This window comes from Carassius auratus, unplaced genomic scaffold, assembly GCF_003368295.1.
Source record: "Carassius auratus strain Wakin unplaced genomic scaffold, ASM336829v1 scaf_tig00215982, whole genome shotgun sequence".
In the NCBI taxonomy this organism is placed as follows: domain Eukaryota; kingdom Metazoa; phylum Chordata; class Actinopteri; order Cypriniformes; family Cyprinidae; genus Carassius; species Carassius auratus.
In genome coordinates, this window is record NW_020528345.1 from 100580 (window position 1) to 128555 (window position 27976).

At 33.9% G+C, this 27976-nt stretch overlaps 6 gene segments (V, D, J or C); all 6 read right to left on the reverse strand.

Moving 5' to 3' along the window:
* Nucleotides 1-2006: 2006 nt before the first annotated feature.
* LOC113096590 (T cell receptor alpha variable 14/delta variable 4-like) lies at nt 2007-2782 on the reverse strand. The segment is given in 2 exon segments: nt 2007-2451; nt 2573-2782. Coding segments are annotated over 2 exon segments (354 nt in total).
* Nucleotides 2783-3057: 275 nt separating this feature from the next.
* LOC113096589 (T cell receptor alpha variable 26-2-like) lies at nt 3058-3849 on the reverse strand. The segment is given in 2 exon segments: nt 3058-3714; nt 3799-3849. Coding segments are annotated over 2 exon segments (534 nt in total).
* Nucleotides 3850-14947: 11098 nt separating this feature from the next.
* LOC113096568 (T cell receptor alpha variable 18-like) lies at nt 14948-15465 on the reverse strand. The segment is given in 2 exon segments: nt 14948-15264; nt 15429-15465. Coding segments are annotated over 2 exon segments (354 nt in total).
* A 2914-nt stretch (nt 15466-18379) lies between these two features.
* LOC113096569 (T cell receptor alpha variable 12-2-like) lies at nt 18380-19370 on the reverse strand. The segment is given in 3 exon segments: nt 18380-18474; nt 18841-19182; nt 19331-19370. Coding segments are annotated over 3 exon segments (477 nt in total).
* A 712-nt stretch (nt 19371-20082) lies between these two features.
* Nucleotides 20083-20662, reverse strand: LOC113096570 (T cell receptor alpha variable 18-like). The segment is given in 2 exon segments: nt 20083-20399; nt 20523-20662. Coding segments are annotated over 2 exon segments (357 nt in total).
* A 1571-nt stretch (nt 20663-22233) lies between these two features.
* On the reverse strand, nt 22234-26445 carry LOC113096572 (immunoglobulin lambda variable 1-44-like). The segment is given in 3 exon segments: nt 22234-22354; nt 25781-26090; nt 26377-26445. Coding segments are annotated over 3 exon segments (471 nt in total).
* Nucleotides 26446-27976: the final 1531 nt, after the last annotated feature.

Consider the following 27976-nt stretch of genomic DNA (forward strand, 5'->3'; position numbering starts at 1 on the left):
GCAGGCTTATACAGATGTGCTTACCATCATAATGTGCTGTGAAACACAAGGAAACCAAAACCCATCTAAACATAGTTGATCTATGAACAAACATTCACTCAACTATGCTCTCAACAGCTCTGTGTTTATGCCATAGTGCTCTTCTATAAAGGTTTGTATCATGTCACATAATACACTCATTCATGGAGAGAGCAAGGCTGACCCCTTGTGGATGACGTTTAAAATTGCTTGAAATTACTTTGAAAACCATTTTTCACTAATTAAGAATTAAACTTAAAATGTTTTTTCCAAAAACATGCTTGAACCCAATTACTAGTCTCTCTCTATTAATGGGGCCCTATTATAGTCTTTTACGAAGTCTTGATTTTGTTTTGGGGGTGTACTAGAACAAGCTCTCATACAGTACTAGGTTGTTCAAAAAACACATTATTTTACACATATTTTACATATTTTATTTCATTTAATTCATATCAATTTTATTTTATTTTTCTGTATTTTCTGTATTTATTTTGACTGAAATAATATGGTGTGATCTTTTACCAATGCATAGTTGGACTACTATCCAGGTAAACAGTAACATATTTGCAGAGATGATGGCAAAAAGAGTTTCTTCATCTCAAACTGTCAACATCAGTGTGAATCTGCTCCCCCTGCTGCTTGAGTGTTTGTGGAAAGTGGAAATATGATCACCAGTATGAATATCATAAATATTTTATGTTGGTACCAGTAAAGATAAGGGTATTGGTCACTGGTACTGTAAGTGCAGTGAAGGTTAACCATCTCATGTTCAGAAGCTGTTTGAACTCTTGTTGGCTGATTGACAGAATCTTGTTTATTGCACTCTGTCAGGAAATAAAAAAAAAAAAAGTAAATAAATCTGTTTTGAAGTATACACTGATATAAGGAATAATTCAAATTAAAAGTAAAATTGCTTTACCTGTCAGGGTTTGGCGAGGAGGAACTCAGGTGCAGACAGGAAGTGACTAAACAGGATTTATTTAACAAAAAGGGAAAACAAAAACCCACGAGGGGGAAAACAAGGGCTAGGGTTGACACTAAATAATTCTACAAAACACAATAAACACGGTAAACAAAGACTCTGAACACTAACTACTAACAAACACTCACTGCAAGACAAAAGACTTCTTTGAGGGGTTACAAGGACAAGATATCTCAGGAGGCTGACAGGTAGGAACACATAAGTTGAACAATCAAAATCACAACAACAATGAACCGACGAAAGACAGAGCACACTGGGAGATCTAAATAGGGGAACTAATCAAGACACGACAGGTGACACAGATAGGACAATCACGACAAGACTAGGATAACAAGGGGGCGGGGCAAGGGAATGAGACAACACAAGCACATGGCCCAAAGACAAGGCCATGTGCTTGAACACAAAACACGGGTCTGCCATGATCCTGCCTCAAGACTAGGAAAAATCAAGGACACGAGGGCAGAATCATGACATTACCTAGAATGGCAGCAAATAGAATTCCTTACAAATAGAAATTTGCCAGATTAACATAGTTTACCTAAAGCATATAAAAGCAGTATTAGTGAAATATAATGATGATAAAAATGAACCAGTCTGAGTTTTGATTTAACTGTGTGTGACTTTGTTTGTAAAGGTGAAATACTGCTAGGAGGAGCTTGCATGTATAAGAGGATACAGTTCTGCCATGGTGTGACCAGGTTTTGCAATTACAACTTTCATTAGAAAAACAAAAAACAAAAAAAACCTTGTTGCAGTTTTTCCCTGTTTGAATTATAATCTTTTTTTTCTTTTTTTTTTTTTTAGCTACACTATTTTCAACATTTACTGTTCATACTCAATAGTTTGATTCTAAAGGTTGAAATGATAATCTTTAATTAAAAGAAGAGGAATTTGTTGAATAAACAGATTAATTTAATGCTGTTTTCATGCAAGAAACTAATGAAATATGATAACTGAATGTTTAATGCTTCTTTTAAATGTTTCTGGTTTACTTGCATGGCTTCTGCACACAGGTGTTACCACATATGTTATTACATTAAGGGCTGAATAGATTGTGGTTTTGATTATGGTTTTCACGAGATATTTTCAAATTGAAATGAGCTTCAGGTTTTTGTATGACGTGTCTCATGTTTTGTATCACTGGGCTCCGACTCTTAGAGCACAATAATAGAGAGCTGAATCTGTCAGAGTTACATTAGTGATAGTGAGTTCAGTGGATGTATCTGATGTAGTCGACTGAAACCGATCATCAGAGGTGCGTTTAGCACTCAATGATCGAGCACCTTTATATGCTAAAAACAAAAGTTCTCCATGTAGATTCTGTCTGTACCAGTAAAGCCGAATGTCATTACTGCTTGTACTAAATGAGCAGCTCAGCTTGACAGTTTCTCTTTCTTTTTTGATAACATTTTTCTCTTTATCTGGCTCAATACTGTTCCCAGACACCAAACCTGTGAACAAAAAAAGCAGAATATGAACCAAGCACATTTCAAACATTTCAAACACTGCTCACAAACAGTAAAAATGACTTTTGAAAAAATTAATAATTTTGCTGTTTCATCATTAATGTACCTATTCCCATAATAACAATAAGCAGAAAGCATCTGTCCATGTTAAATCAGATCAGTTCTTTTTTGAGTCTTTCGATGTTCTGAACTCTGTATGAGACAGTGAAACTCTTAAAGACACCCAGGTACTTCCTGCTCGCTGTCACATGATGTGGTTTGCTTTGGATAAAAACAATTAAAATGATCTATCTGTCTCTCTTTCTGTCCATCCGTAAAATGTTCTTCTTCATCAAATGCTCTTCTTCGTTGACAGTAAACAATGTCATATTTCTGTCTTTCTGATATTTATAGACATCATGTAATATGTGTTTGTATGTGTTGTTATACATTGTTTATATTGTATTATTTAATGCAGTGGCGGCTTGTGGATTTTAAAACAGAGGAGGCACACTAATTGTATTGGTCTGGGGATCCTTGCTGATTATTATTATTTGTATCATTATTATTATTTTCTTAACAACTTTAAAATGGCTTTTTGGTTGTTTTTAGTCAGAAAAGTAAAGAAAACGATACACATACAGCAAGATAATGTAACTTCACTTACCTGGCCTATCACTTGGAGCAAACCATCCCTTCTTAAAAGTCTGTGTTAAAAGAGAGCTGCCTTTTATGCCTGTTAATTAAGCTGACGGCTTTAGCATATATATATATCTTAGGCATGTTTTCCCTTCATTTTTAATTTGTATAAAAATTGTTTGAATGACAGCTTGGGAAATATGTTGGCGATCAAATATTCAATATCGCTACTTACAGTATCATAAGTAATTGGTACTTTATCAGCGCAGTGGGAGATGTTCAAACTAAAGACACGTAATTTACGAACCCAAATGTTTCCTGTGACTGTGGGCCTCAGAGCACAGTAATACAGAGCAGAGTCTGACACCGTAGCAGAGGTGATCTCCAGATCCAAGTGCTTTTGTTCTTGTTTAGTGAGTTTAACTGAGAGTCTTGGATCTACATCAGACTTTTTGGTGGTTGTTGTACCATCAAGGATGAGCTCAAGAAATTCAGGAGTTGAACCAGGATATTGACGGTACCAGTATAGATAATCTGCAGAGGAATAACTACAGGATAATGTAACACTTGAACCCTCCTCAGCAGAAAGCTCTGTTTTGTCTGGTGTGATAACGTTTCCAGAGACAGCAGCTGAAAAAGAAGTACATGTTTAATGAGATCTTTTTAAATAAGCTAATCATTAATAATCAATAATAAATATATACAGATACATACATGCCAGACTGTAGAAGAGAAAAACTGAAAAGATATCCATTGTGCAGTGCACTGTGTTCATTTGAAGACTAGAATAGTTTCTTCAGTCTGAATTGATTAGATAGTGTCAGGTCTGTGTAGTCCCTCCTCTCTGTTGACATTTCACTCCTGGAGAACAGAAGAAGGGTCCAAAGACACCTTGGCAATTGACTCGCCATTGGGTAGGTTTTTTTCTCTTTTTTTTTTTAACTCGCCAGACTGAGATATATATATATATATATATATATATATATAATGATGAAATAAAATAACAATTAAAAATATATAATGAAAATAAATAAATAAATAAAAATATTTTTTATATAATTAAAGAAATTAATAATGACAATTATTTAATGGTATAACTAAAGTTCTATCATTAAATAATAATTGATTATCATATAATAATGCTTGACTGACTGATGTTAAATGTGTACTTTCAAATATTTAAAAAACTACATTTAAGTACACATTTAACATCAGTCAGTCAAGCATTATTATATGATAATCAATTATTATTTAATGATAGCTTTAGTAATTAGAATTAAAACTTGATAAACATGTTTGAATGCATATTAATCATTTTATTGAACATTTAAACTGGACTGGTCATGGTGCTTTTTCGGTCATTTAGTGTTTCAGGTTTTTTTTAAAGAACCCTGGGGAAAAAAACAAACAAAAATCCTGATAAGGTAATAATGATTGTAATTCTACTCATAAGAACTAATACCCCACTAAGGATTTAACAAGCTGTAAAATATTTAACAAGCTGTAAAAGAATTTACACAAATAAAGGATGAATGACAGTTTTGATTACTTACTATAGAAATTAAAGCGACAAATCAATAAAACAAGCAACCAAGTCACCAAATAGACCATTTTCACAGCAGTCCTCCACAACTGTAAGTGAAGCTTTGTTTTCTGCTTATGTTAATAGTGATGATGTTCAATAGCAGAATGTTTACTTACAATCAAGGCTTACAATAGTAAATAGGAGGCATCATGTGTATGTAGATATTGCTACCTTCAGGGTAAAAACATTTTTTGTGTGAGTGTTGAGTGTGTTTCAGTCACTGTGGGCTGCAGAGCACAGTAGTACACAGCAGAGTCAGACACACGCACATCCTGGATCATCAGTGGAACTGCTTTTGTTAGTGTGTTCAGACTTGCATTAAATCTCTTCTTGAACTCTTCCTCATTGTTTCCATAAGTAGCAACTCTGTTCAGCATGTACTTTGGGAATCCATTTACTTTTTGCTGGTACCAGAAGAGAGTTGGCGATGGATCAGTGCTTGTATATGTACAATTGATTATTACAGCTGCACCTTCAACAGCAGTTTGAACTCTCATATTCTGCTGGACGGCATCCTCAGATTTACACCCTGGAAATTAGAAAACCATTTGCAAATGTAATTCATTCAGTCATTGTCAAATTGAAGAAAGGTGTTTAAAATCTACTTACCCAAGAAATATGGGATGAACAACATGAAATATTTTTGCCAGTGTGTCATCATAATACTATAAATATGTTGTGCTAAATTACACTAAACTGAATGAGCACATCAATGAATGAAAAGTAGAACAGAAGTTTTAACCGTCTCTTTGCTTCAGTATCTCTTTGCTAAAGTTACACTGAATACATTTACAAACACCTGGAGGAGGAGACTATAGCACAGTACCTCACTACACTTGATTGAAAGAATTTGTGATTCATTTTGACTCTTAAGTGTCATAGTATCATAGAATAATTTGCATTAAATTTGATATAATTATTTTTCAATCATATCTAATTTCTCAGTTATAAATAGAAAAGTGCAGATTTATAATACAGACAAAATAAAAACAGTTGTTCGTAACCTGTATGACTTTAACTAAATATTTTTGTGTTTTTGTTCATATAGTGTCAATGGTCAAAGTCAGTGGTCTCCAAAACAGTTATACATGTTTAGGATATAATGAGGGTGTTGAGAAATGATGACAGAACAATACTTTTTGGGTGAACTGACTTTAAGATCCTTTTATTAAATTCATGGCCATGGAACTCTGTTCACTCTCTCTTTTGGTGATTGTATTCAATGTTTTGTGAGTGTATTATGATGACAGGAGTGGTTTGTGGTAGATCTCAGTGTTTTTGTGTGAGTTTTGAGTGTGTTTCATTCACTGTGGGCCTCAGAGCACAGTAGTACACAGCAGAGTCAGACACTCGCAGATTCTTGATCATCAGTGGAACTCTTCTTGATGTTGAATCTAATGTTGCAGAAAATCTATCTTTAAATTCATCCTCGGTAGTTCCTTGACCAACTGTAAATTCACTCAGCATGAATGTTGGTGATCTGTTTGGTAGTTGTTTGTACCAGAAGAGATAAGCATTAGAAGAACTGGTAGAGTAATTGCACTGTAGAGTGATTTGAGCTGATTCATTGGCAGTCATTTCTCCTGAAGGCTGTTCAACTTTGTCTTGTCCCCAGCAAACTGGAAAATAGATGTAGCCATGATTTAAGTGCTGTCATTGAGTATATCATAAAGTAAAGTGTAAATGATCAAATAATGTTCTTACCAAACTCAAAAGCTGTGAAGAAAAGAGTAATAATCACCCATTTTGCCATTCTCACTTTAAGATAAAGAGGGAGAATATTTGAACAGAATTTTCCAGAAGTCTTTTCTTCTCCGTTTCTCATTGTAGTTTGAGATTCTTCACAAGCCTCAGCTTTATATACAGTAAGAATTTGAGGAATGATGCCTCCTTGTGGTGAGTTTGAATAGATATTGCTGATCTGAACTATTTAAATTAAATTCAGTCACATTCTGACAATTCACAAACAGTGTAACTAATGTCAGAATCAATGTATTATTACTGTATAATAAAGAAGAAGTAAAATGACATGTATTGGATGTTAATATGCACTATATGAAGAGTTTGACTTTGAGAGGAACATTTTTGAGACTCAGGCAGACTTCATACAAGAGATTTTGCAGAGGAGATATTAAATTATAATTATAAATTATACAATTATAATTATAATAATTCAAGAAGTATATATTTTTTCCTTTCCATTACCCTTTCAGTAACCACACACAGGTGTTTCCACAAGTTTAATTATATTGTGTGAATTATAGATTGTGGGTTTGATGTGGCTTGAGATTAAAGAGAAAAATGAATTTGAGTTTTTGTACGGCTTCACATTGACTTTGTATCACTGGGCTACAACTTCTAGAGCACAATAATAGAGAGCTGAATCTGACAGAGTTACTCCAGTAATAGTGAGTTTAGTGGATGTTCGTGATGTAGTCGACTCAAAGCGAGGATCAGCTGGTTTCCCAGTTGTAGTGGCTGATCTGGCAGGTCTAAATATTAAATACTGAGGTTTTCCATTAGGATACTGCCTGTACCAGTACAGATAAACATAATTGTCGCTTGTGTCATATGAGCAGCTGAGGGTCACAGTCTCATCTTCCTTTATGACAACTGCATCTTTATTTGGCCTTATCTGGTCTGCAGTCATCACACCTAAATCAAACAAATAAAATGGCATATATATATATATATATATATATATATATATATATATATATATATATATATATATATATATATATATATATATATATATATATATATATATCATTTGCCGTTCAAGTAACACACAAAATTATCTCAAATTAATATCACTGTAATAAATAAAAAAATAAAAGTGTCTGCATGTACCTGAAGCCAGAATTAAAATGAGAAGCAGGTGAAGTAGGTGTTTTTCCATGTTGACTAGGTCAGATGAGGTGTGTGTTAATGTTGTCTGTGCTCTGAGCTGTAGATCTATGTTACTGTGACACTCGGCAGTTTCACTCTCAAACACATTGAAACTTCCTGCTAAAAATCCCCTGGGGCCTCATATATAAAACTCTCCATAGATTTCATCCTAAAAGTGTACATGCACACAGAAGCTAGGTTTTTACGTATGCACAAAAGTTTTCAGGTTTATGAAACCATGAACCTGTGCAAAAATCCCTTTATAAATTCCAGTCAGGGAAAGATTGTGCATATGTGCATGTCCACCCAGTGTCCTCCCCAAAATAACCATATATAGAGCTTACAATGACCTCGTTTTACTGTGCATAATCTCATCTGCATATTACTTCCATGCATATTCCCATCCACATGACACCATGTTTAATGTCAAAGGTACAAGACATTATGGAAATACTGTATGAGACTAACTAAATAACATTTGTGCCACATTATTTATTTTTTTGCCAAAATCATACATAATGTTTTAGAATATATAAAAATATCTATAAAAACAAAATAGTTTATTTCTCAGATAAGCCTATTTTAGAATAAACTTGTCCTCATTCTTTTCAACTGGCCATATAGTATTTAAATTGTTTTAAACAGTACAAATAAAATAAAATGTTTGCAGTTTTATTGAAAAGGTGAACACCTTTTAGCTATTTTTAGTGGAAACAGGAAAATATGCTTTGCAGTATAAATACAATTGTATGATTCAGCACATCACTGACAAAGTATTTTAAAAAGCTGATCTTTGAGGTTTATTTGATTCAAGTGTAAAGAGTGTGAAAGTTGTTGTTAGATGTTGTACTTTTATGATGCTCTACGTGACTTGCACATAAGTCTATTTCTATATATAGCTATGTTTCTGTGTGAGTGTTGAGTGTGTTTCAGTCACTGTGGGCCTCAGAGCACAGTAGTACACAGCAGAGTCAGACACTCGCAGATTCTTGATTGTCAGTGGAACTGTTCTTGATGTGGGGTCCAATGTTGCAGAAAACCTCTCTTTAAATTCATCCTCAGTAGATCCTTTACCAACAGTAAATTCACTCAGCATGAATGTTGGTGCTCTATTTGGTAGCTGTTTGTACCAGAAGAGATATGCATTTGTAGTTTTGGTAGAGTAATTGCACTGTAGAGTAACTGGATCTCCTATATTTGCAGTTGTTTCTCCTGACGGCTGTTTAACACCGTCTTGCCCCCAGCACACTGGAAAACACATTTAACTTTTTTTAATTAACATACGTATGTAAGTAACAAAAACAGTATCTGTAAAGTGCAATAAATCTATTTACCTAAGTCCTGTGCTGAGAGGAAAAGCATAATAATCATCAGTTTTTTCATTGTTGAGAATTAATGTTTTGATGTGTATTCTAATGAATGTGTCTCTCTGTCATTACTGTAGCTCTCTGTTTCCTCTGTGCTGCTGTTCTCTTGATTATATTTTAGGTCTTGTCTAAATCTTCACATGGTACTTTTGAAGGATGCTGCCCCCCAGTGCTGACTTTATTAATTACGAACAGATTCATTTTAAATTCAGCACCCATAGTCTAACACAGGTGTCTCCAAACCTGGTCCTGGAGGGCAGGTGTCCTACATGATTCTTTAAATTGCATATATTATTTGAATATTCAGCTTAATATTCAGTCCAGACTTTATTTCACTTTCTAAGGAATTGAATGGTGAATTGTAATTTGGCTTTGGAGAAGTTTAGATTTCTATACTAAATTAGCGATTGGAGCTCCATGCCAGAGCTGTGCTAGGACAGCATCTGTGAGTAGTAGGCTCTATGTGCGACTCCTTACAGGAAGTCCTCAGTTTGGGGCTAAGTTAGGCCTCCTCTCATCTGAGTCTCACGTGGAGGCCTCCGATCATAGAGCTCGGTCATCTACTGTGTGTGTCATCAGGCCTCCTCTTGCTACAGAGAGTTATCTTCATAGAGGCCTCTGTTTGCCAAAGCTCTGCTAGGTCAGCATCTGTTATTTGTAGGTTTCATGTGAGCCTCCTTACAATATGTTCTGCATGAGTATGGGGTATAGTTAGGCCTCCTCTTGTTTTAGAGTGTCATCATGCTGAGGCCTCCACTCCTAGAGCTCGGCCATTTACTGCAAGTGTCGTCAGGCCTCCTCTTGCTACAGAGAGTTACCTTCATTGAGGCCTCCACTTACCATAGGACTAATTAGATTCTGCTGTGCATTTGCATCTTCATTGATTTGTTTCATCAGGTTTCTGTTGACCAAAAAAAGTTAACAGTGCTTTAAGTGAATAAATTAAAGTTCTTTGAAATAGCCTTCCAATTCTAGAAATCACTCAGCCACAAATTACAATGTTACCAACAATTCTACCATTCTTATGTCCCCAAACACACACACATAATTAGTTTTAAAATCCAAGATTAGTCTTTTCATACCACCAAAGTCTATATTAATGTAACATTTTTTTTTCTTTAGTTTTTACATAGTCAGTCAGAACTGAACAACGTATAAGTTAGTTAGAATTAATAATAAATGATCTAAGTAAATTAATCAAATTAAGTTATCATTTATGCACAATAAACTGAGTGTAAAATTATAGCACATGCATAGCACTTTGGGTAATAAGAGATGTATCATAACAGTTGTTATGTTATGACAGGATAATTAATTATAACATACAAAAAAAAATAAACAAAATGATAATTAATAATAATAAGTAAAATGGCTGAAATGTACTGATTTTTTTATTTCTCGATTTTATTTTTTTTTATTTATCTTTTTTTTATGTCTGGAAACTTATCAGTTACTTATCAGTTATCACACTCAGACACAGATTTTTTTCACATAATTTAATAATGTCTGTGTAAAAAGATTGTGGTTTTGATGTTTTTCATTTTCAAAGAGGAAAAAATTATTTGCACCACAAACTCTTAGAGCACAGTAATAGAGAGCTGTATCTGCCAGAGTTACTCCAGTAATAGTGAGTTCAGTGGATGTTTCTGATGTTGTCGACTGAAAGTGAGGAGACTCTGGGGTCCCAGTTCTGCTCCATTAAAGAGCTTCTTTCCACATTAAATAATACTGAGGTTCTCAACTAGATCAATTGTGAATATTAATAGAACCTCAACCAGACTCATTTTGTTGTTGTTGTTGTTATTGTATAGACAATGAAAAAGGTAGAGCAACAGATCTGTAAATAAGATATCTGTTAATTATTAAATATTAAAAGAGGAGCTAATTCTGTAATGAGGCTTGATAATATGAATATATGGTGCATATCGCCATCTAATGGTTAGCAATAATTTTATTTTTAAAGTAGGGAAAGAAATAAAAAGAATCAAAAATATTACAAAAAAAAACCTTCTACATTCTCTCCATAATCTATTTATATAAGAGGTACATTTATGAAAAATAAAAAATAAAAATAGATGTACGTCTTCACACGTGTCAGGATTTTGAGCAGCAGAGGAGATGATCAGATCCACACGTTTGATTTCTTTTGTAGCTTTTGAATACAGACGAAGATCAGGCTCAGATTTAGTTGAATATTCATCAAGAAAAAGTAGGAACTCTGGTTTTGCTCTGAGATACTGTCGATACCACTGGAGAGAGTTAACAGTGCCAGTACTGGTACTGTATTTACAGGACAGTGTCACATTTTTACCCTTAACAACATATTTTTCTGAAGACAGTGGTTGAATTGTATCAGCAAAATAAGTTCCTGTGGAAAAGAAAAGAAACACAATTAATCAAGTAGTAAATTAATATAATAGATCTATAACTTTAATTGGATTTTATATGGAAGGTTTTTTTTTCAGCTGTTTAATGATTTTTGTTGTTGTATGATTGTTTTCATAATAAAATAAAAAATGCTTGAATGAATAAATCTTACCCATGCAAAGTGGCATTATTATCAAGGTAAAGACAAACATGATGTCTTCAGTGTTGACAGTGACGGCAAAAATAGACTTTAACTGCTTCTCTCTGGCTCACACCCTCAACAGTGTGAATAAACTCCTCCCACTGATGGAGTCTGTTTACTTTCTAACAACAACAGGAAAAAATATATGCTTATGTCAGAAACTAATTAAGTGTGTGTGTGTGCGCGTGTGTGTGTGTGTGTGTGTACACACACACACACAAACTTGTTTAAAAAATAAATAATAATAATAATAAAATGATTCATAATAATAGCCTTTCTTGTAAAACAGTAAATTCAAAAAATTATGGAAAACAAATATTAGCATTAGAAATACTACTGTGATTTAAGAGCACAAACCATTACAGAAAATATATATATATTTTGGTAATTACCAATACTGTTAGTTTAGGACAGTTATACCTTATATTGGGTGGTGGTATAGTAAATTTGTTAAGCACTTTTGAACCAGATTTGATTTGGTCACAACATTTAAGGTTTGTTTATTTTATTATTTTTTTTTTTAATAACAGGCCAACTTCAGACTCTCACAGGTGTGACCACATATTTTATTACATTCAGAGCTGTATAGATTGTGGTTCTGACTGTGGTTTTCAGTAGATAATTTCAAAGTGAAAAGAGCTTCAGGTTTTTGTATGACATGACTCATGTTTTGTTTCACTGGGCTACTACTCTTAGAGCACAATAATAGAGAGCTGAATCTGACAGACGTATATCAGTGATAGTGAGTTCAGTGGATGTTTGTGTTGTAGCTGAATGACATCGATCATCAGAGGTGTCTTCATAATCACCCAAAGACGGTGCATATTTGTATAATAAGAATTATGTTCTCCGTTGGGATACTGTCTGTACCAGTAAAGAAAAACATCAGCACTTCTTGCACTATATGAGCAGCTCAGCTTGACAGTTTGTGTTTCTTTAGTACTTTTTTCTGTCCCTTTATCTGGATCAATGGTGTCTCCAGCCACCAAACCTATCAACAGTAAGCACATATGAACTGAAAATAAATAAATTATATATATATATATATATATATATATATATATATATATATATATATATATATATATATATTGCAAATATGTTTCACAGCACTTTTAGCCAGAAATAAAAAAGTAAAAATACTAATAAATACTGTGCTACTGTAAATAGACTGTTTCAACTGTTTTCACTCATAACTAATGTACCTGTTCCCACGATGAGAATCAGTATGAAGCATCTGTCCATGTTCAATCAGATCAGTTCAGTTCTCTGTTGAGGCTCTCAGTGCTCTGAGCTGTAAGTCACTGCAGATCAGTCACAAACACACACAGGAACTTCCTGCTTTTCAATTTCAATTTTTCTCATGATCATGGAAGTATTAACAGGTGGAAATATACAAAATTATCTCCATGTTAATACCAAAATACCAAAATGGTAACACCAAATATCAGTTGATGTTTAGATGGTTTCCAAGTCTACCAATAGCCCAAAACAGTGCCCAAATGGGGAGTTAATATTGTTTATTAATTGTGGTTGTTAGCTGCTTAATAAATGTATGTGTATTGTAATTAAATAAAGCTTATTAAATAAAGCTATTGGCAGGCATAGTTAGTTGTTAGTTCATGTTAATTAATACATTAACTAATGCATTAGTATATAAATAATTAAACATGAGCAAAGACAAAGTAATGCTGAACAGATGCATGATTCATTTATAGCTCATTTTAACTAATGCATTAACCACAACATTAACTAGTTATTGTTAAAGAGCCAGTAAGATGAAAATTCTAAGCTTCCTATCGCTGTTTATAAGTCCTGTACAATAGGTTTAAATCCATCCAAGGTTAAAAAACATTGTCATTTTGCCAAAATATCATTTTAAAATTACCTCAATTCTCAGAGATCCCCAAACGGTTTGCGCGAAGCTGTTCAAAAGATTCAGTTTCCTTAAGTCCCACCTTTCGGTAGCATACTGTGTTCTGATTGGTCAACTAACATAGTCAGTTTTGATTGGTTGTTCCGCACACAACTTCATGGTAAACAATGCGTTAGCATCTTTTTGGGGTGAATATATGTCTTATTCCTCTCATCGCTAAGCAAATAGTAAAATAAAAAACTTGAACAGTCTCGCTGCTTTTTCTTCAAGCCGCGCGCTTCAGTTTGAATCTGAATAGCGCGTTCAGCGCGGGGGCGTGGTCACATTAGATATAATGAAGGGAGACATGAAAAACAGTCATCGCATTGTTTTCATATGGATTACTTTATCACAGAATATCTGTTAGCAGCACTTGTTACACTTCATTTTAATGACATGTTTGTAAATGAAGATCAGCACAGACAAAGGCTGCAGACAGCACATATACTGATAAGACACTCGGGAGAAAACAAACACATAACTTCATAATCATACTTCGCGTTGTGATTCGGAGATGCTCGTTGTTCTAAATAAAGTTGGTAATGAACCCTCTTTTATGGCCGAAAGCTTTGAAAATCCCGCTGTACTCACCGAGATTAGAAAAGCAGTCATCAGTGAAATGTTGTGAACTCAACAAAAGGGATTTGTTGTACTGCTCTGGTATTGTGGTAAAAATGAATTTAAGCCATTGGTTCTTCTGATCTTCACTCTTTGGCAGTGAAAATAAAACAAACTTGCCTTTACAATTAAAAACACACTGTCTCCTCGACATGATGCTCTCACACCAACCAGAGCGTCTGTGTGTGGGGTGGGGCAGGTCAGAGTTCCATTTCTCCCAAGACGGTAGGCGGAGATTATTATGCAAAGTGCTCCTAGTGACGTACATAGAGATGGGCAAAAGATTTGAAATCTATAACGACTCGTTTCAGCGATTCAGAGTCAACTCCTTACTTTAGAAGCCAATAACTTTATAAATCGTGTACTTTTTGGTTCAATTACTTTGCACATTGTTTACACCGATGGACAGCTACATCATACACTGTAATACAGGTAATTTTTGATTTCCTATCTGTGTGGCTCTTTAATGTGAAGAAATGCATTAGTAAGTGTGTAACTTAACATTTAAAGAACATTAAGTAATCCTGAAGAGTGGAGTTGTTCATTGTAAGTTTATGTTAACTAATGTGTTAACTAATACATTAGTATATAAATAAGTAAACAGGAACAAAGATTTAGTGACATCACAACCAATCCTTTATCTCTTTTTATTTAAAACAGTGATTTAACTGATGTGAACTACATTAAATGTAATCATATCAATACTTAGATAAAGGTGACTCTTTTTATGCTTTGTTTTCTGACTGTATATACCATTCTCTACTCTTTTTCATGCTGCCCTTAATTGTTCAACAGGTGTAACCACATTCTGTTGTTTATAATCTCAGTGGTACATGTGGTACTATCAACATTTGATTACTGACTCTTAGAGCTAGAATTGTGTGTGAGTTTTTGTAAACCTTCTTAGGCATTTTGTATCACTGGGCTGCTGCTCTTAGAGCACAGTAATAGAGAGCTGAATCCGACAGAGTTACACTCTTAATAGTGATTTCAGTGGAGGTCTGGGATGTAGTTGACAGAAACCGTTGATCTTGTATATCAACAGCTCCATTGTATGATCGAGCTCCTTTCAACAGTAAATACTCAGGTTTTCGTTTAGTATACTGTCTGTACCAGTAAAGCAAAATATCATTGCTGCTTGCATCATATGAGCATCTCAATGTCACAGACTCTCCGTCTTTCCTGGTTATACTCTTATCCTCTTCATTTGGTCCAATGCTGTCAGAAAACACACCTGTAAGTAATAAAAGACACTTCACAACCAAAGTCCTTACAGTGAAAAAAAGATGTTAAGAATCACACATTCATGTAATTGATGTAAAATGTTCTCTCTACTGATTGAATGCACTGCTAAACATGTTGAACTACTGTTTAAGAACTGCTAAAAGCGTGCTTTACCTGATATGATTATGAGGATCAATAAACATATCTCCATTTTCATTTTTCAGATCTGAACTGTTTTTAAAAGTGAACTATCCTTCTACAGTATGTTGTTTTGAATGATAAATTATCCTACCATAATTATTTTGAACAGTGCATAAATCATAGGTTAATGAATGCACTAAAGAACTGATGTGCTTTATATTAATAATATGGGTGTAGATTGTCATAGTCCTGCCCCCTTTTCTGCCAACACACAGCAAGCTTGACTGTCATTGAACATTTATTGTATTTTAACATTAATTATATTGTTGATGATACTTCAGAGTGAAATCTCTCCTGGAACTCAGTGCCCTGATCACCTCCATATTTGTTTTTCCTCAGCATGTATTTAGGAATGTCATTTGCTCTCTTGATGTACCAGAAGAGCAGCTGTTTCCATATAATTTATTCGTTTCTGTGTATAACCAATTGTGGTTTTGATGTGTTTATCAGGTGTGCGTCAGCACTGCATGGTGGCAGAGATGAGGACTGTTTGAAACTCTTCGATCCGCATCGTCTCCGTTTAAAAAGTGAACATAACAAAAGATGTGAACACAAAACAATCAGGAACAAAGGAATTACACATGCAAATCCTTAAGTTATAACATGTAAATACATAGGCTTAGTTGCCAGCGGTGACTTTGGCTAAAACTTCACTCGCAATTTAACATTTTTGGTCACAAATGTTACCGTTTTATTTGCAGTTTGGAGCCCTGAGTTGTGATGTACTGTAAGGAAGTAGGGAAGTATTCTACTATATTTTGTTTCCTTTTCATTACCCTTTCAGTAACCACACACAGGTGTTTCCACAAGTTTAATTATATTGTATTAATCATAGATTGTGGGTTTGATGTTGCTTGCCATCAAAGTGAAAAATGAATTAGAGTTTTTGTACGGCTTCACATATACTTTGTATCACTGGGCTCCAACTCTTAGAGCACAATAAAAGAGAGCTGAATCTGACAGAGTTATGTCTTTAATAGTAAGTTCACTGGATGTTGTGGATGTTGTCAAATGAAACCTTTCACTACTTTCTTCACTTGATTGTGAAGTATATATTAAATACTGAAGCTCTTTATTAGGATACTGTTTGTACCAATACAAATATGCATAACCACTGCTTGTATATGAACAGCTGAGGGTCACAGACTCATCTTCCTTTATGACACTAGTGTCTTTATTTGGCCTAATCTGGTCTGCAGTCATCACACCTAAATAAAACAAACAAACAAAAGTTTGACATACAAGTTACACAAAAAATCCTCAAATTATCTCATTAACAGCACTGTAATAAAAGTAAAAGTGTCATACCTGAAGTCAGAATTAAAATAATTAGCAGGTGTTTTTCCATGTTGACTAGGTCAGATCAGGTGTGTGTTAATGTTCTCTGTGCTCTGAGCTGTAGATCTGTGTTACTGTGAGTCTCAGTTTCACACTCAAACTGAAACTTCCTGCTTTCTGTGTGATGATGCTGTCTACCACTTCTCAAGTTCTTGCATTGGTTATAGTAAAACTTTTTTTTTTTTTACTAAGCAGATGATTTTGAATAAAAATACAAAACAAAAACGATTAATTAACCTATAATATTAACAGTGCTATTATACAATTTTTTATATGACCAAAATAATATTGATTTAGAGGTGTAAGAGCAGAATTAAACAGATAGTACCAATGTCAATAATAATTCGTGATCTGAAAAATACTTCTGAATTGTAAATGTTTCTCAAAAATCTACATGAAGAGTTCAGTTGCAAAAGCCTCGAAATGCCATCTGAAATTTTCATCTAATATTAGGATTTTTATCAAGCTCCTATGCTTAGGTAGATTGCAAAATAGATTTTGCAAAATAAATTTTGAATCCCATAACCAGGTCGTCAGTGCATTAGCTTACGTGATAGTTAAATTAAGAGATGATCTTCAGGGAAATTGATTTTTGTGAGGTACATATGATTGATTCAAGTTTAGAAGTTCATTCTAGGTACACGGAGTGTGAAAATTGCTGTTAGATGTTGTAATTTACTGTGGTTTTACAGCAAAATGTGGAGTTTTGAACAATTATATAATAAAAAATGTTCTTAATATAGGACGTTATTAGATTCTGCTGTGCATTTGCATCTTCACTGATTTGTTTCATCAGACTTCTGTTGACCAAAAAAAGTTAAAGTCTTTAAGTGAATAAATAAATTATAGTTCTTTGAAATAGCCTTCCAATTCTAGAAATCTCTCACCCACAAATGACAATTTTACCAACATTTCTACCATTATTTATTAATTAGTATATAAGAGTAATGTCTTATTTTTATTTAATAAATTATGCCATTGTCTGAGATTTTTGCATATTGAATACTGTTTTTTGCCCCAGAAGGATCCGTATGTCCCCAAAAACACACACATAATTAGTTTTATAATCCAAGATTAGACTTTTCATACCACAAAAGTCTATATTAAAGTAAAAACATTTTGCAGTTTCTACATGGTCAGTCAGAACTGAAAAAGGTAGACGTTAGTTAGAATTAATAATAAATTATCTAAGTAAATTAATCTAAATAATCATTTATTCACAATAAACTGAGTGTACAGTTAGAGCACATGCATAGCAGAGATGTATCATAACGGTTGTAAAATGATAATTAATTATAACATATGGAAAAGAATAATAAACAATGATAATTAATAATAATAAGTAAAATAGCTGAAATGTACAGATTGTTTTATTTCTCTAAAGGTTTTATTACGTCTGGAAACAATTTCTTATTAGTTATCACATTCAGACAGATGTTTTCACATAATTTAATAATTTCTGTGTTTAAAAGATTGTGGTTTTGATGTGGTTCATTTTCAAAGAGAAAAATTAATTTGCACCACAAACTCTTAGAGCACAGTAATAGAGAGCTGTATCTGCCAGAGTTACTCCAGTAATAGTGAGTTCAGTGGATGTTTCTGATGTTGTCGACTGAAAGCGAGGAGACTCTGGGGTCCCAGTTCTGCTCCATTAAAGAGCTTCTTTCCACATTAAATAATACTGAGGTTCTCAACAAGATCAATTGTGAATATTAATAGAACCTCAACCAGACTCATTTTATTGTTATTGTTGTTGGTATTGTATAGACAATGAAAAAGGTAGAGCAACAGATCTGTAAATAAGATATCTGTTAATTATTAAATAGTAAAAGAGGAGCTAATTCTGTAATGAGGCTTGATAATATGAATATATGGTGCATATCGCCATCTAATGGTTAGCAATAATTTTATTTTTAAAGTAGGGAAAGAAATAAAAAGAATCAAAAATATTACAAAAAAAAACCTTCTACATTCTCTCCATAATCTATTTATATAAGAGGTACATTTATGAAAAATAAAAAATAAAAATAGATGTACGTCTTCACACGTGTCAGGATTTTGTGCAGCATTCTTGTGTTTCCTGTGACTGTGGGCTCCAGAGCACAGTAATACAGAGCAGAGTCTGATACAGCAGCAGAGATGATCAGATCCACACGTTTGATTTCTTTTGTAGCTTTTGAATACAGACGAAGATCAGGCTCAGATTTAGTTGAATATTCATCAAGAAAAAGTAGGAACTCTGGTTTTGCTCCAACATATTGTCGATACCACTGGAGAGAGTTAACAGTGCCAGTACTGGTACTGTATTTACAGGACAGTGTCACATTTTTACCCTCAACTACATATTTTTCTGAAGACAGTGGTTGAATTGTATCAGCAAAAGAAGTTCCTGTGGAAAAGAAAAGAAGCACAATTAATCAAGTAGTACATTGATATAATAGATCTATAACTTTAAGCTTTTCAGCTGTTTAATGATTTTTGTTGTTGTTTGATTGTTTTCATAATTAAAACAAATAGCTTGAATGAATATCTCTTACCCATGCAAAGTTGCATTATTATCCAGGTAAAGACAAACATGATGTCTTCAGAGTTGACAGTGACGGCAAAAATAGACTTTAACTGTTTAACTCTGGCTCACACTCTCAACAGTGTGAATAAACTCCGCCCACTGATGGAGTCTGTTTACTTTCTAACAGGAAAAAATATGCTTATGTCAGAAACTATTTGAGTGTGTCTGTGTATATGTTTTTGTGTGTGTGCATATGTGTATGTATACACACATGAAGTGAAGTGTCCTCATAAACCGTGTTTAATTTGTAGTACCCATGTCATTATACACATTTGTGTCCTCATAAACCATATATACCAGTACAAACACACACACACATAAAAAGTATGTACGCACACAAACTTAAAACTAATAATTCTATCATCTGACATTAATCAATTAGAAATACAACTGTGAGCACAAACTGGTAGATTAACAATTACAGAAAAAAGTATTTTGGTAATTACCAATAATGTTAGTTTAGGGGAGTTATACGTTATATTGGGTGGTGGTATAGTAAATTTGTTAAGCACTTTTGAATCAGATTTGGTTTGGTTGCAACATTTAAGTTTTTTTTATAAGTAGATTTTATAACAGACCAACTTCAGACTCTCACAGCTGTGACCACATATTTTATTACATTCAGAGCTGTATAAATTGTGGTTCTGACTGTGGTTTTCAGTAGATAATTTTAAAGTGAAAAGAGCTTCAGGTTTTGTATGACATGTCTCATGTTTTGTATCACTGGGCACCGACTCTTAGAGCACAATAATAGAGAGCTGAATCTGACAGACGTATATCAGTGATAGTGAGTTCAGTGGAGGATTGTGTTGTAGCTGAATGAAATCGATCATCAGAGGTGTCTTCATAATCACTCGATGATGGTGCATATTTGTATAATAAGAACTGAGGGTCTCTGTTGGGATACTGTCTGTACCAGTAAAGCCGAACAATACCGCTACTTGCACTATATGAACAGCTCAGCTTGACAGTTTCTGTTTCTTTAGAACTTTTTTCTGTCCCTTTATCTGGCTCAATGCTGTCTCCAGTCACCAAACCTGTCAACAGTAAGCACATATGAACTGAAAATAAATAAATAAATAATAATAATAATAATAATAATAAATACTGTGCTAGTGTAAATAGACTGTTTCAGCTGTTTTCACTCATAAATAATGTACCTGTTCCCACGACGAGAATCAGTATGAAGCATCTGTCCATGTTCAATCAGATCAGTTCAGTTCTCTGTTGAGGCTCTCAGTGCTCTGAGCTGTAAGTCACTGCAGATCAGTCACAAACACACACAGGAACTTCCTGCTTTATAAAGGCATGGCTTGCATCACTGTTTAATGTCCTCACATTTCTCATAACCATGGAAGTATTAACAGTTTGAAATATTGAAATATACAAAATATTTACTCTGTAGCTGTACAGTGTATGTATATAATATAATTTGAAACATAGCATTATCTCCATCTGAAAGTGTATGTACACTGCCATCCTGTGGCGGACATGAACCTGCACTATTTACTGCACATGAGAATAGTTTAAAGGGGTTATACGTTTTCCCTTTTCTTTGGAGTGTTACAAGCTCTTGGTGAATAAAGAAGATCTGTGAAGTTGCAAAGACTAAAGTCTCAAATCCAAAGATATATTCTTTATAAAAGTTAACAGTCATCCCCCCCTCCCCCAAAACGGCTCGTTCTAACATATGTGACGTGACATACTGCCAAGTATAGTGACCCATACTCAGAATTCATGCCCTGCATTTAACCCATCCAAAGTGCACACACAGCAGTGAACACACACATACACCGTGAACACACACCTGGAGCAGTCAGTATATGGGAAGATTTCATTACACCAAATACACAAAATAATGCTCTTTTTAGCAACATCATATGACCCCTTTAAGATGTTTTAATGTTTGTCACATTTGAAAGTGAAAGTAAATGTTGTGACATTTGCCAAGTATGGTAACCCATACTCGGAATTGATGCTCTGCATTTAACCCATCCAACTGCACACACACAGCAGTGAGAAGTGAACACACTGTGAACACACACCCAGAGCAGTGGGTGACAGTTTTATGAATTACAGAATATTCTAAATTGATTTGCCAAATAAAGGACAATATTGTAGGCATTTAATGCACTTCATCTTTATTTAGCCAAATATTTACCTACTTTAGAATGTTTTTGTTTGTTTTACCTATACACTTGTTAAACAAGTTGTTTATCTTTTAATTTAGGTAACTGTCTGTGATTTATTCACTGTTTTTGTTATTATTGTTATTTACTGTACCTGACAAATTATTTTAAGTGGAAGCTACTTCTTCCTCATTGTTTCTCTCTTTTGTCTCTTATTTTAACAGGTTTTTGTAGAGAGCTGATGTGTTTCCTGTGACTGTGGGCTGCAGAGCACAGTAGTACAGAGCAGAGTCTGATACAGCAGCAGAGGAGATCTCCAGATCCGCATGGATTATTCCCCTTTTTTCAACTTTAACAGAGATTCTTGGATCTACATCAGACACCTCCAATTCTTTTGTACTACCGTAGGTGAGTACAAGAAATTCAGGATTTGATCTTTCATACTGACGGTACCAGTAGATATTATCTGAAGCTCCAGGTGATTGACTACAGGACAATACAATATCGGAACCCTCTTCATAAAAAACATTTGATTTGATTACCTTTCCAAAGACAGTAGCTGAAAAAAAGAAAACAGTTCTTCTTAATGAAATGTTTTCAATAAAACAGAAAAAAAGGAGAATTAACCAAGTACATACCTGTTAATGCACAGAACAGAAAAACTGAATAAAGATCCATTGTGCAAGTGTTCACTCTGAGAAGAGTCAGACTGAATAATTTCTACAGACAATCTCAGACAGAATTAGATCATGTCAGATCTGTGAACACTGAGTCCCTCCTCTCTGAACCACATGATACCCAAATTGAGTTCCGTAAATTCAATTATGTTCACTGCTGCAGTTCCTAGCGAATCTCTGAGAACACTGCCATTTAATGACACAAAGTATTATACATCATAATCCACTAAACATAAACTTTAGGCTATTTTTGCATGGATTTGGTGTAATAAACAGTATTAGCATACTTAATATTCATGGGTTTCAGACTCCTTTATTTTTGTTTTGTTTGTTTGTTTTGTGGCTGCCATCTTTAGTACCTTTACATATCCTTTCTTGGTGATACAATCATAAAAATATACACATTTATTTTGTCCTCACTTTCTTTCTTGTGACTCTTCCTTCTCAGTCACACACCTGACTGAAAGGCTCATTATGCAGCTCATTATGCAGGCCTTTGTCTTCTCAGGTGTAAATCACAATAATATTCATGGTCAATCACACCTACTATCATGTGCCCTTTCGAAGCAAAAAGTGTCTTAGACAATCAAGACAGTGTCTTTAATCAATCTATTGTTTTCTGTGAGTGAGTAAACAATATGATTTTCACATTTGAAGCAAAAACTAGGCTACAAGCTCCAGGTCTGACAGTCTTGTGAACAAATGTTCTGAATGTGTTTTATGACCTTATTTCAGTCAATTTTAGTTTTTTTTTACTGACCACGCATAAACGTTGTTTTGTCAAAAACACAATCATGTACATACATACTATTTATATATTACTGTAGCCCAGTTTATACTGAATAAAGTGTTATCAGACTTTAGCCATGTTTATCTTTAGAAGCAACTGAAAAAAAAATCACAAATGTCAAGGCTTGTCAAAACTTCTCCAGGCCCCCAAAACCTCCTTAGACCTCAGAGGGTTAAATTAAACACATTTAATTAATCACACAATATTTTAAATAATTACCTAACTGAATACTACTGTTCCTCTTATCAGGGATTGTGGTAGTTTTGTAACATGTTTTTCCACATCTTAATTTGCTGAGTTGCTTGGGAGCTTTCATTTCTGCACCTGTAAGAGCAAATAATATACATGTATCTATTACTTAAGGTCTAACTTCATTATGATGCACCAAGCTGAATTAAATTTAATATACATTGTAGTAATACATATTTAGTTTGGCAGACTATTTACATAACTAATTGCAGTGATAGCCCTGCATGATTAATATTTTAAGTATGTATCATCCTAATTAAAGGAATAGTTAATCTAAAAATGAAAATAATTTGCTACCCCTTATATTCTTAATAGTATCTTCTTTTAAGCTCTGCAGAAAAAGAAAAAAAATAGAGGGATATGATGTAATGATGTAAATTACGACAGAATATATATATATATATATATATATATATATATATATATATATATATATATATATATATATATATATATATATATATATATATATATTTATTTATAACATCCATTTAAGAATGTAGCAAACACATATGGTTTTGCCTTTGCTGATGTCCATGAGTTGCTGAGGCTAATGCTCAAAACAAAGCTTAGTAATAAGATTGTAAGATTAGTAATATTCACTGAAATAATGTATGTAATTATGTCTTATCTTTTGAACCAGATTTGGTTTGGTTGTAATCTGTGCTGTTTTCAATTTATATTATTTTATAAAATATTTTTTTTAATATTTTTTCATCGTTCTGAAAACCAAGGTATAAGCTGATTGGCCAACTAGTCTTCATTACCCAGTTAATGATATCTTAACAAAACACCGTGATGGATGCTTAAGACAATTCAACTTTTTGAAACGTAAACTGTGTTATTGTCCGAGGACGGAAATAATAAATGTAAATCATGTACTAACTGCGCACACAGACCAGGTGACGATATAAATGCCGTTAACACCTGCTGGTAACAATCAACATCACTGAAGAAAAGAGAAACACAAGAACTACAACTGACTTTAAGCACAGCCTTGGATGGAAACAATTGGATGGGAAAAAAAACTTTGCTACCATAAATGAGGTGAGTATTTGCCTCAGTTGGGCTCTTGAGCCTTTTTTTTTTTTTTTGATAAATTTGTTTCTAAGCAACTGCATTACTGTTTTACAGCAAACTTTTGTGCTAAGCTGAAACAAATATTGAACTAGCAGGTAATTTATGATTTATGATCAAAAAAAATGTTTACGATTAGGCATTTAGCCATGAACATTTTATCATATGATCCTCAACAGTGGTAAAAATAATAATCATAATTTAAACTGCAGTGCATTATGGGAGTTTTTCATGTATTGCAACATTTACCATTTTTTTGATTGTCACCATTGTAGAGATTTATGCCTTGGTTCTTCATATCAGTGTGTGTCTAAAAAGTTCTGCAGTTCAAACATCTGTATGTGTTACACAGATTTTAAATTATTAGAGCAGTAATATTTTTGCATGGTGTAGTATCACAGGGATGGTTATTCAGAACCTAAACATATGAAAAAAAAAGAAGTACATATTATTTTGGATATGAATAAACCAGCTCATTGTGACTACGTTCATTGCATATCACTGGTCTCTTTTCTCCACAACACCTCATATAGAGCTACAGAGAGAGATTTAGCACAACAAATCAAACACTGATCTCCATGATGGTGGCATCATTTTAACCAATTAAACAGCAACATCTGATCCTCTGTAATTCTCAATAACAGCAGGTGTTCATTACTAATGCACAATCATCATTTAATTAGTAACTTAATTATCTCATTAACCTTAACTCTTTGAGGACTTGGGATTTAACTTGAGACTTGTTTGTGACTTTGAAGTAATGATTTGGTTCCTCCTCTGGTGAAATGAGCTGCTGAGTTTATGGGTGGAGCAAAAATATGGCAGGACTTTTACTCTTTGGCCCCTGGACTTCCCAACTATGGTAAGAGCCATGAGTAACCATGCTGTGACTTTGTCTTTGCTAAAAGAAAGAAACGGATGAACTGGACGTTCTTTTAAATTGAGATTCAAGCAGCCAATCATGGCTGGCTCTACATTGTACCTTAACCTTTAAAAGAAATGGTACATATATGTACCTTTTAATGCTTGGAAACATAATGGTACATGCATGTACCTTGAGGTCCAATTATAAGCCCTATGGGGTACGTTAGTGAAAATTGTACCTATAGTGGGACAGAAATTTACTCCTACTGTACACCTATTTCTGACAGTGTACCTTTCACTTACAGTGCATGTAAACATGAAAAATTCTGGGTTTGTACATGTACATTTGTACAGTTATTCAGTACAGCCGCTCTCTACATGCAGAGTATGCAGTTTGCGTAGGGCACCAACTCACAATTGCTCAAAAAAAACTTTGTTTTATATTTATATTAACCTACTATACATAAATAAACATGAACATATAGGCTATTCATGACTATAAAAAATGCATTTTAATGCAATTTAAGAACATGATTATGGTGATTGTTGTGTCTTGGAGTCTGATTAGTAGAAGGTAGATTTATGTCAGGTTTTTGTAGAGTGTTCTTGTGTTTCCTGTGACTGTGGGCCTCAGAGCACAGTAATACAGAGCAGAGTCTGATACAGCAGCAGAGGAGATGATCAGATCCACACGGCTGATCTCTTTTGTTGCTTGATTTTCTTTTCTGAGCTTAGTAGAGAATCTGGGATCTACACTAGATGGCTTAGTCTCTTTTATACCATCTATTATGAGCACAAGAAACTGAGGAGCTGATCGGGGATACTGACGGTACCATTGAAGTGAGTTTGCAGAGGAATAACTGCAGGATAAAGTAACAGTTGAACCCACTGCAGCAGATTCCTCAGTGCTGTCTGGTGTGATTTCAGCTCCAAAACTCACAGCTGGAGAAGAGCAAAAGAACTAATTTTCAAATACTGTTTGAAATTGATTAATTACAGTGATTTGAAATTAATTACTACTTAATTATCTTAAAAACGGAAGTTGCATTATCATTAAAGATTTTAAAATTGTACCACTGAAAAAAATGTTTATTATATAAGGATGAAATAAGTTTTGTTTTAAATTAAATAAGTTAATTAAGCATGAGATATTATTGATGACAAAATATTATATCTATAGATTTTTTTGAAGTGCAAATGTTTGCAATAAATACACAAAAGCACTTACATGTCAAGGCCAAAAGTAGGATGACTGAATGAAGAACCATTGTTCATGTGTGTTTCACTAAAGCAGGACTGAGCTTTGTTACAGTCTAGAAAATGTAACAAGATCATCTCAGATACATGTGCTAAACTCCTCCTCTTTCATCCATTTTTTTTAAATGCCAAATGGTATTCACATCTGCACATATTTTAAAAACAAACATTAAATTGGATGAATAAATGTTAATACATTTTTATGCAGGTTCACAGAAGTAAATTAGCTTATGTAAAACAAAATGTAGTGAGGAGTGGGTGAAATGCACTTTACACAAAACTAAATAATAAAAAAATCTTACATTTAAGATTTTATATGTGTTATGGTTGTGGTACAAAAGTCGACATCGTGGAAATTTGCATGCCACATAATTGAGCACCTGCTCTGTTTTTGTGTGAGTGTTGAGTGTGTTTCAGTCACTGTGGGCCTCAGAGCACAGTAGTACACAGCAGAGTCAGACACACACAGATTCTTGATCTTCAGTGGGACTGAATCTGATGACACTTCAGAGTGATCTCTCTCCAGAAACTGAGCATCAGTATCTGCTCCTCCTTGTTTGCTTCTTCTCAGCATGTATTTAGGAAAGTCATTTGCTCTCTGGATGTACCAGAAAAGTTTTGGTTGTGATAAAGCGGTTTTATATTTGCATTGTAAGGTTACTGATGTTTTTATCTGGCTGAACAACTCTGTGTTCTCCGTGACACTCTGTAAAGACATAAAATAACAATAATAATAATAATAATAATAATAATAACAAACTGTAAACATGTTTTTTTCTTGCAGTAAGGTTAGTCAACTGTTTAAAATAATTATGAAAATATATATTCCCCCACTTACCATGGTAAACTGATGCAAAAATGAACAGCTTCAGAAACATAGGGATTATAATTTTTATGTGTGACTGAAACAGTAGAAAAAGATTAAATAATTAATGCAGTTGCTTGTTTCTGTTAGAAATATGATGATTCATAGCCAGGAGAAGAGGTTAAACAGATGCAGGAAATTATAAAAAAGATTTTAAGTGTTGTGTGTATACTGCCCTCTCCAGGATGTTATTGTAAAAATATTTTTACCAGAGAAGGATTTGTATTTATTATTCAATATGCACCGATGTGTGGTGAGACATATACTCGGTACTGGAGGGCTGGTGTCCTGCTGAGTTTAGCTCCAACCATAATAAAACACAGCATCCCTAACCAGGTTTTAGCTTTGTTTTCCTGCTTTTATACTTGATGAAGGTAATGATTGAAAAGTAGTTTGACCTACAGATAATGGTCAAAGCAATGCAAATACATGTACACATAATGTGTGTTGTGTTTGACCTGAAGCAGCGCTGCTCAGACCAATCATGTTTGATATCAAAGTACCATGAGAGCGATTAGAAAGCATAAGGATCCGTCTGCTCTCTATAGCTATTATGGTATTGTGTTTCATTTATAAATCCAGGCTCTTTATCAGAGAAACAATAGTTACATTTCTCCACATCTTTAAAGACTATAGTTCCCTTTCGAAGGGAACTTCGACAATACGTCAACGACGCTATGGGGAACGCCTCAGGTGTGACAGGTGT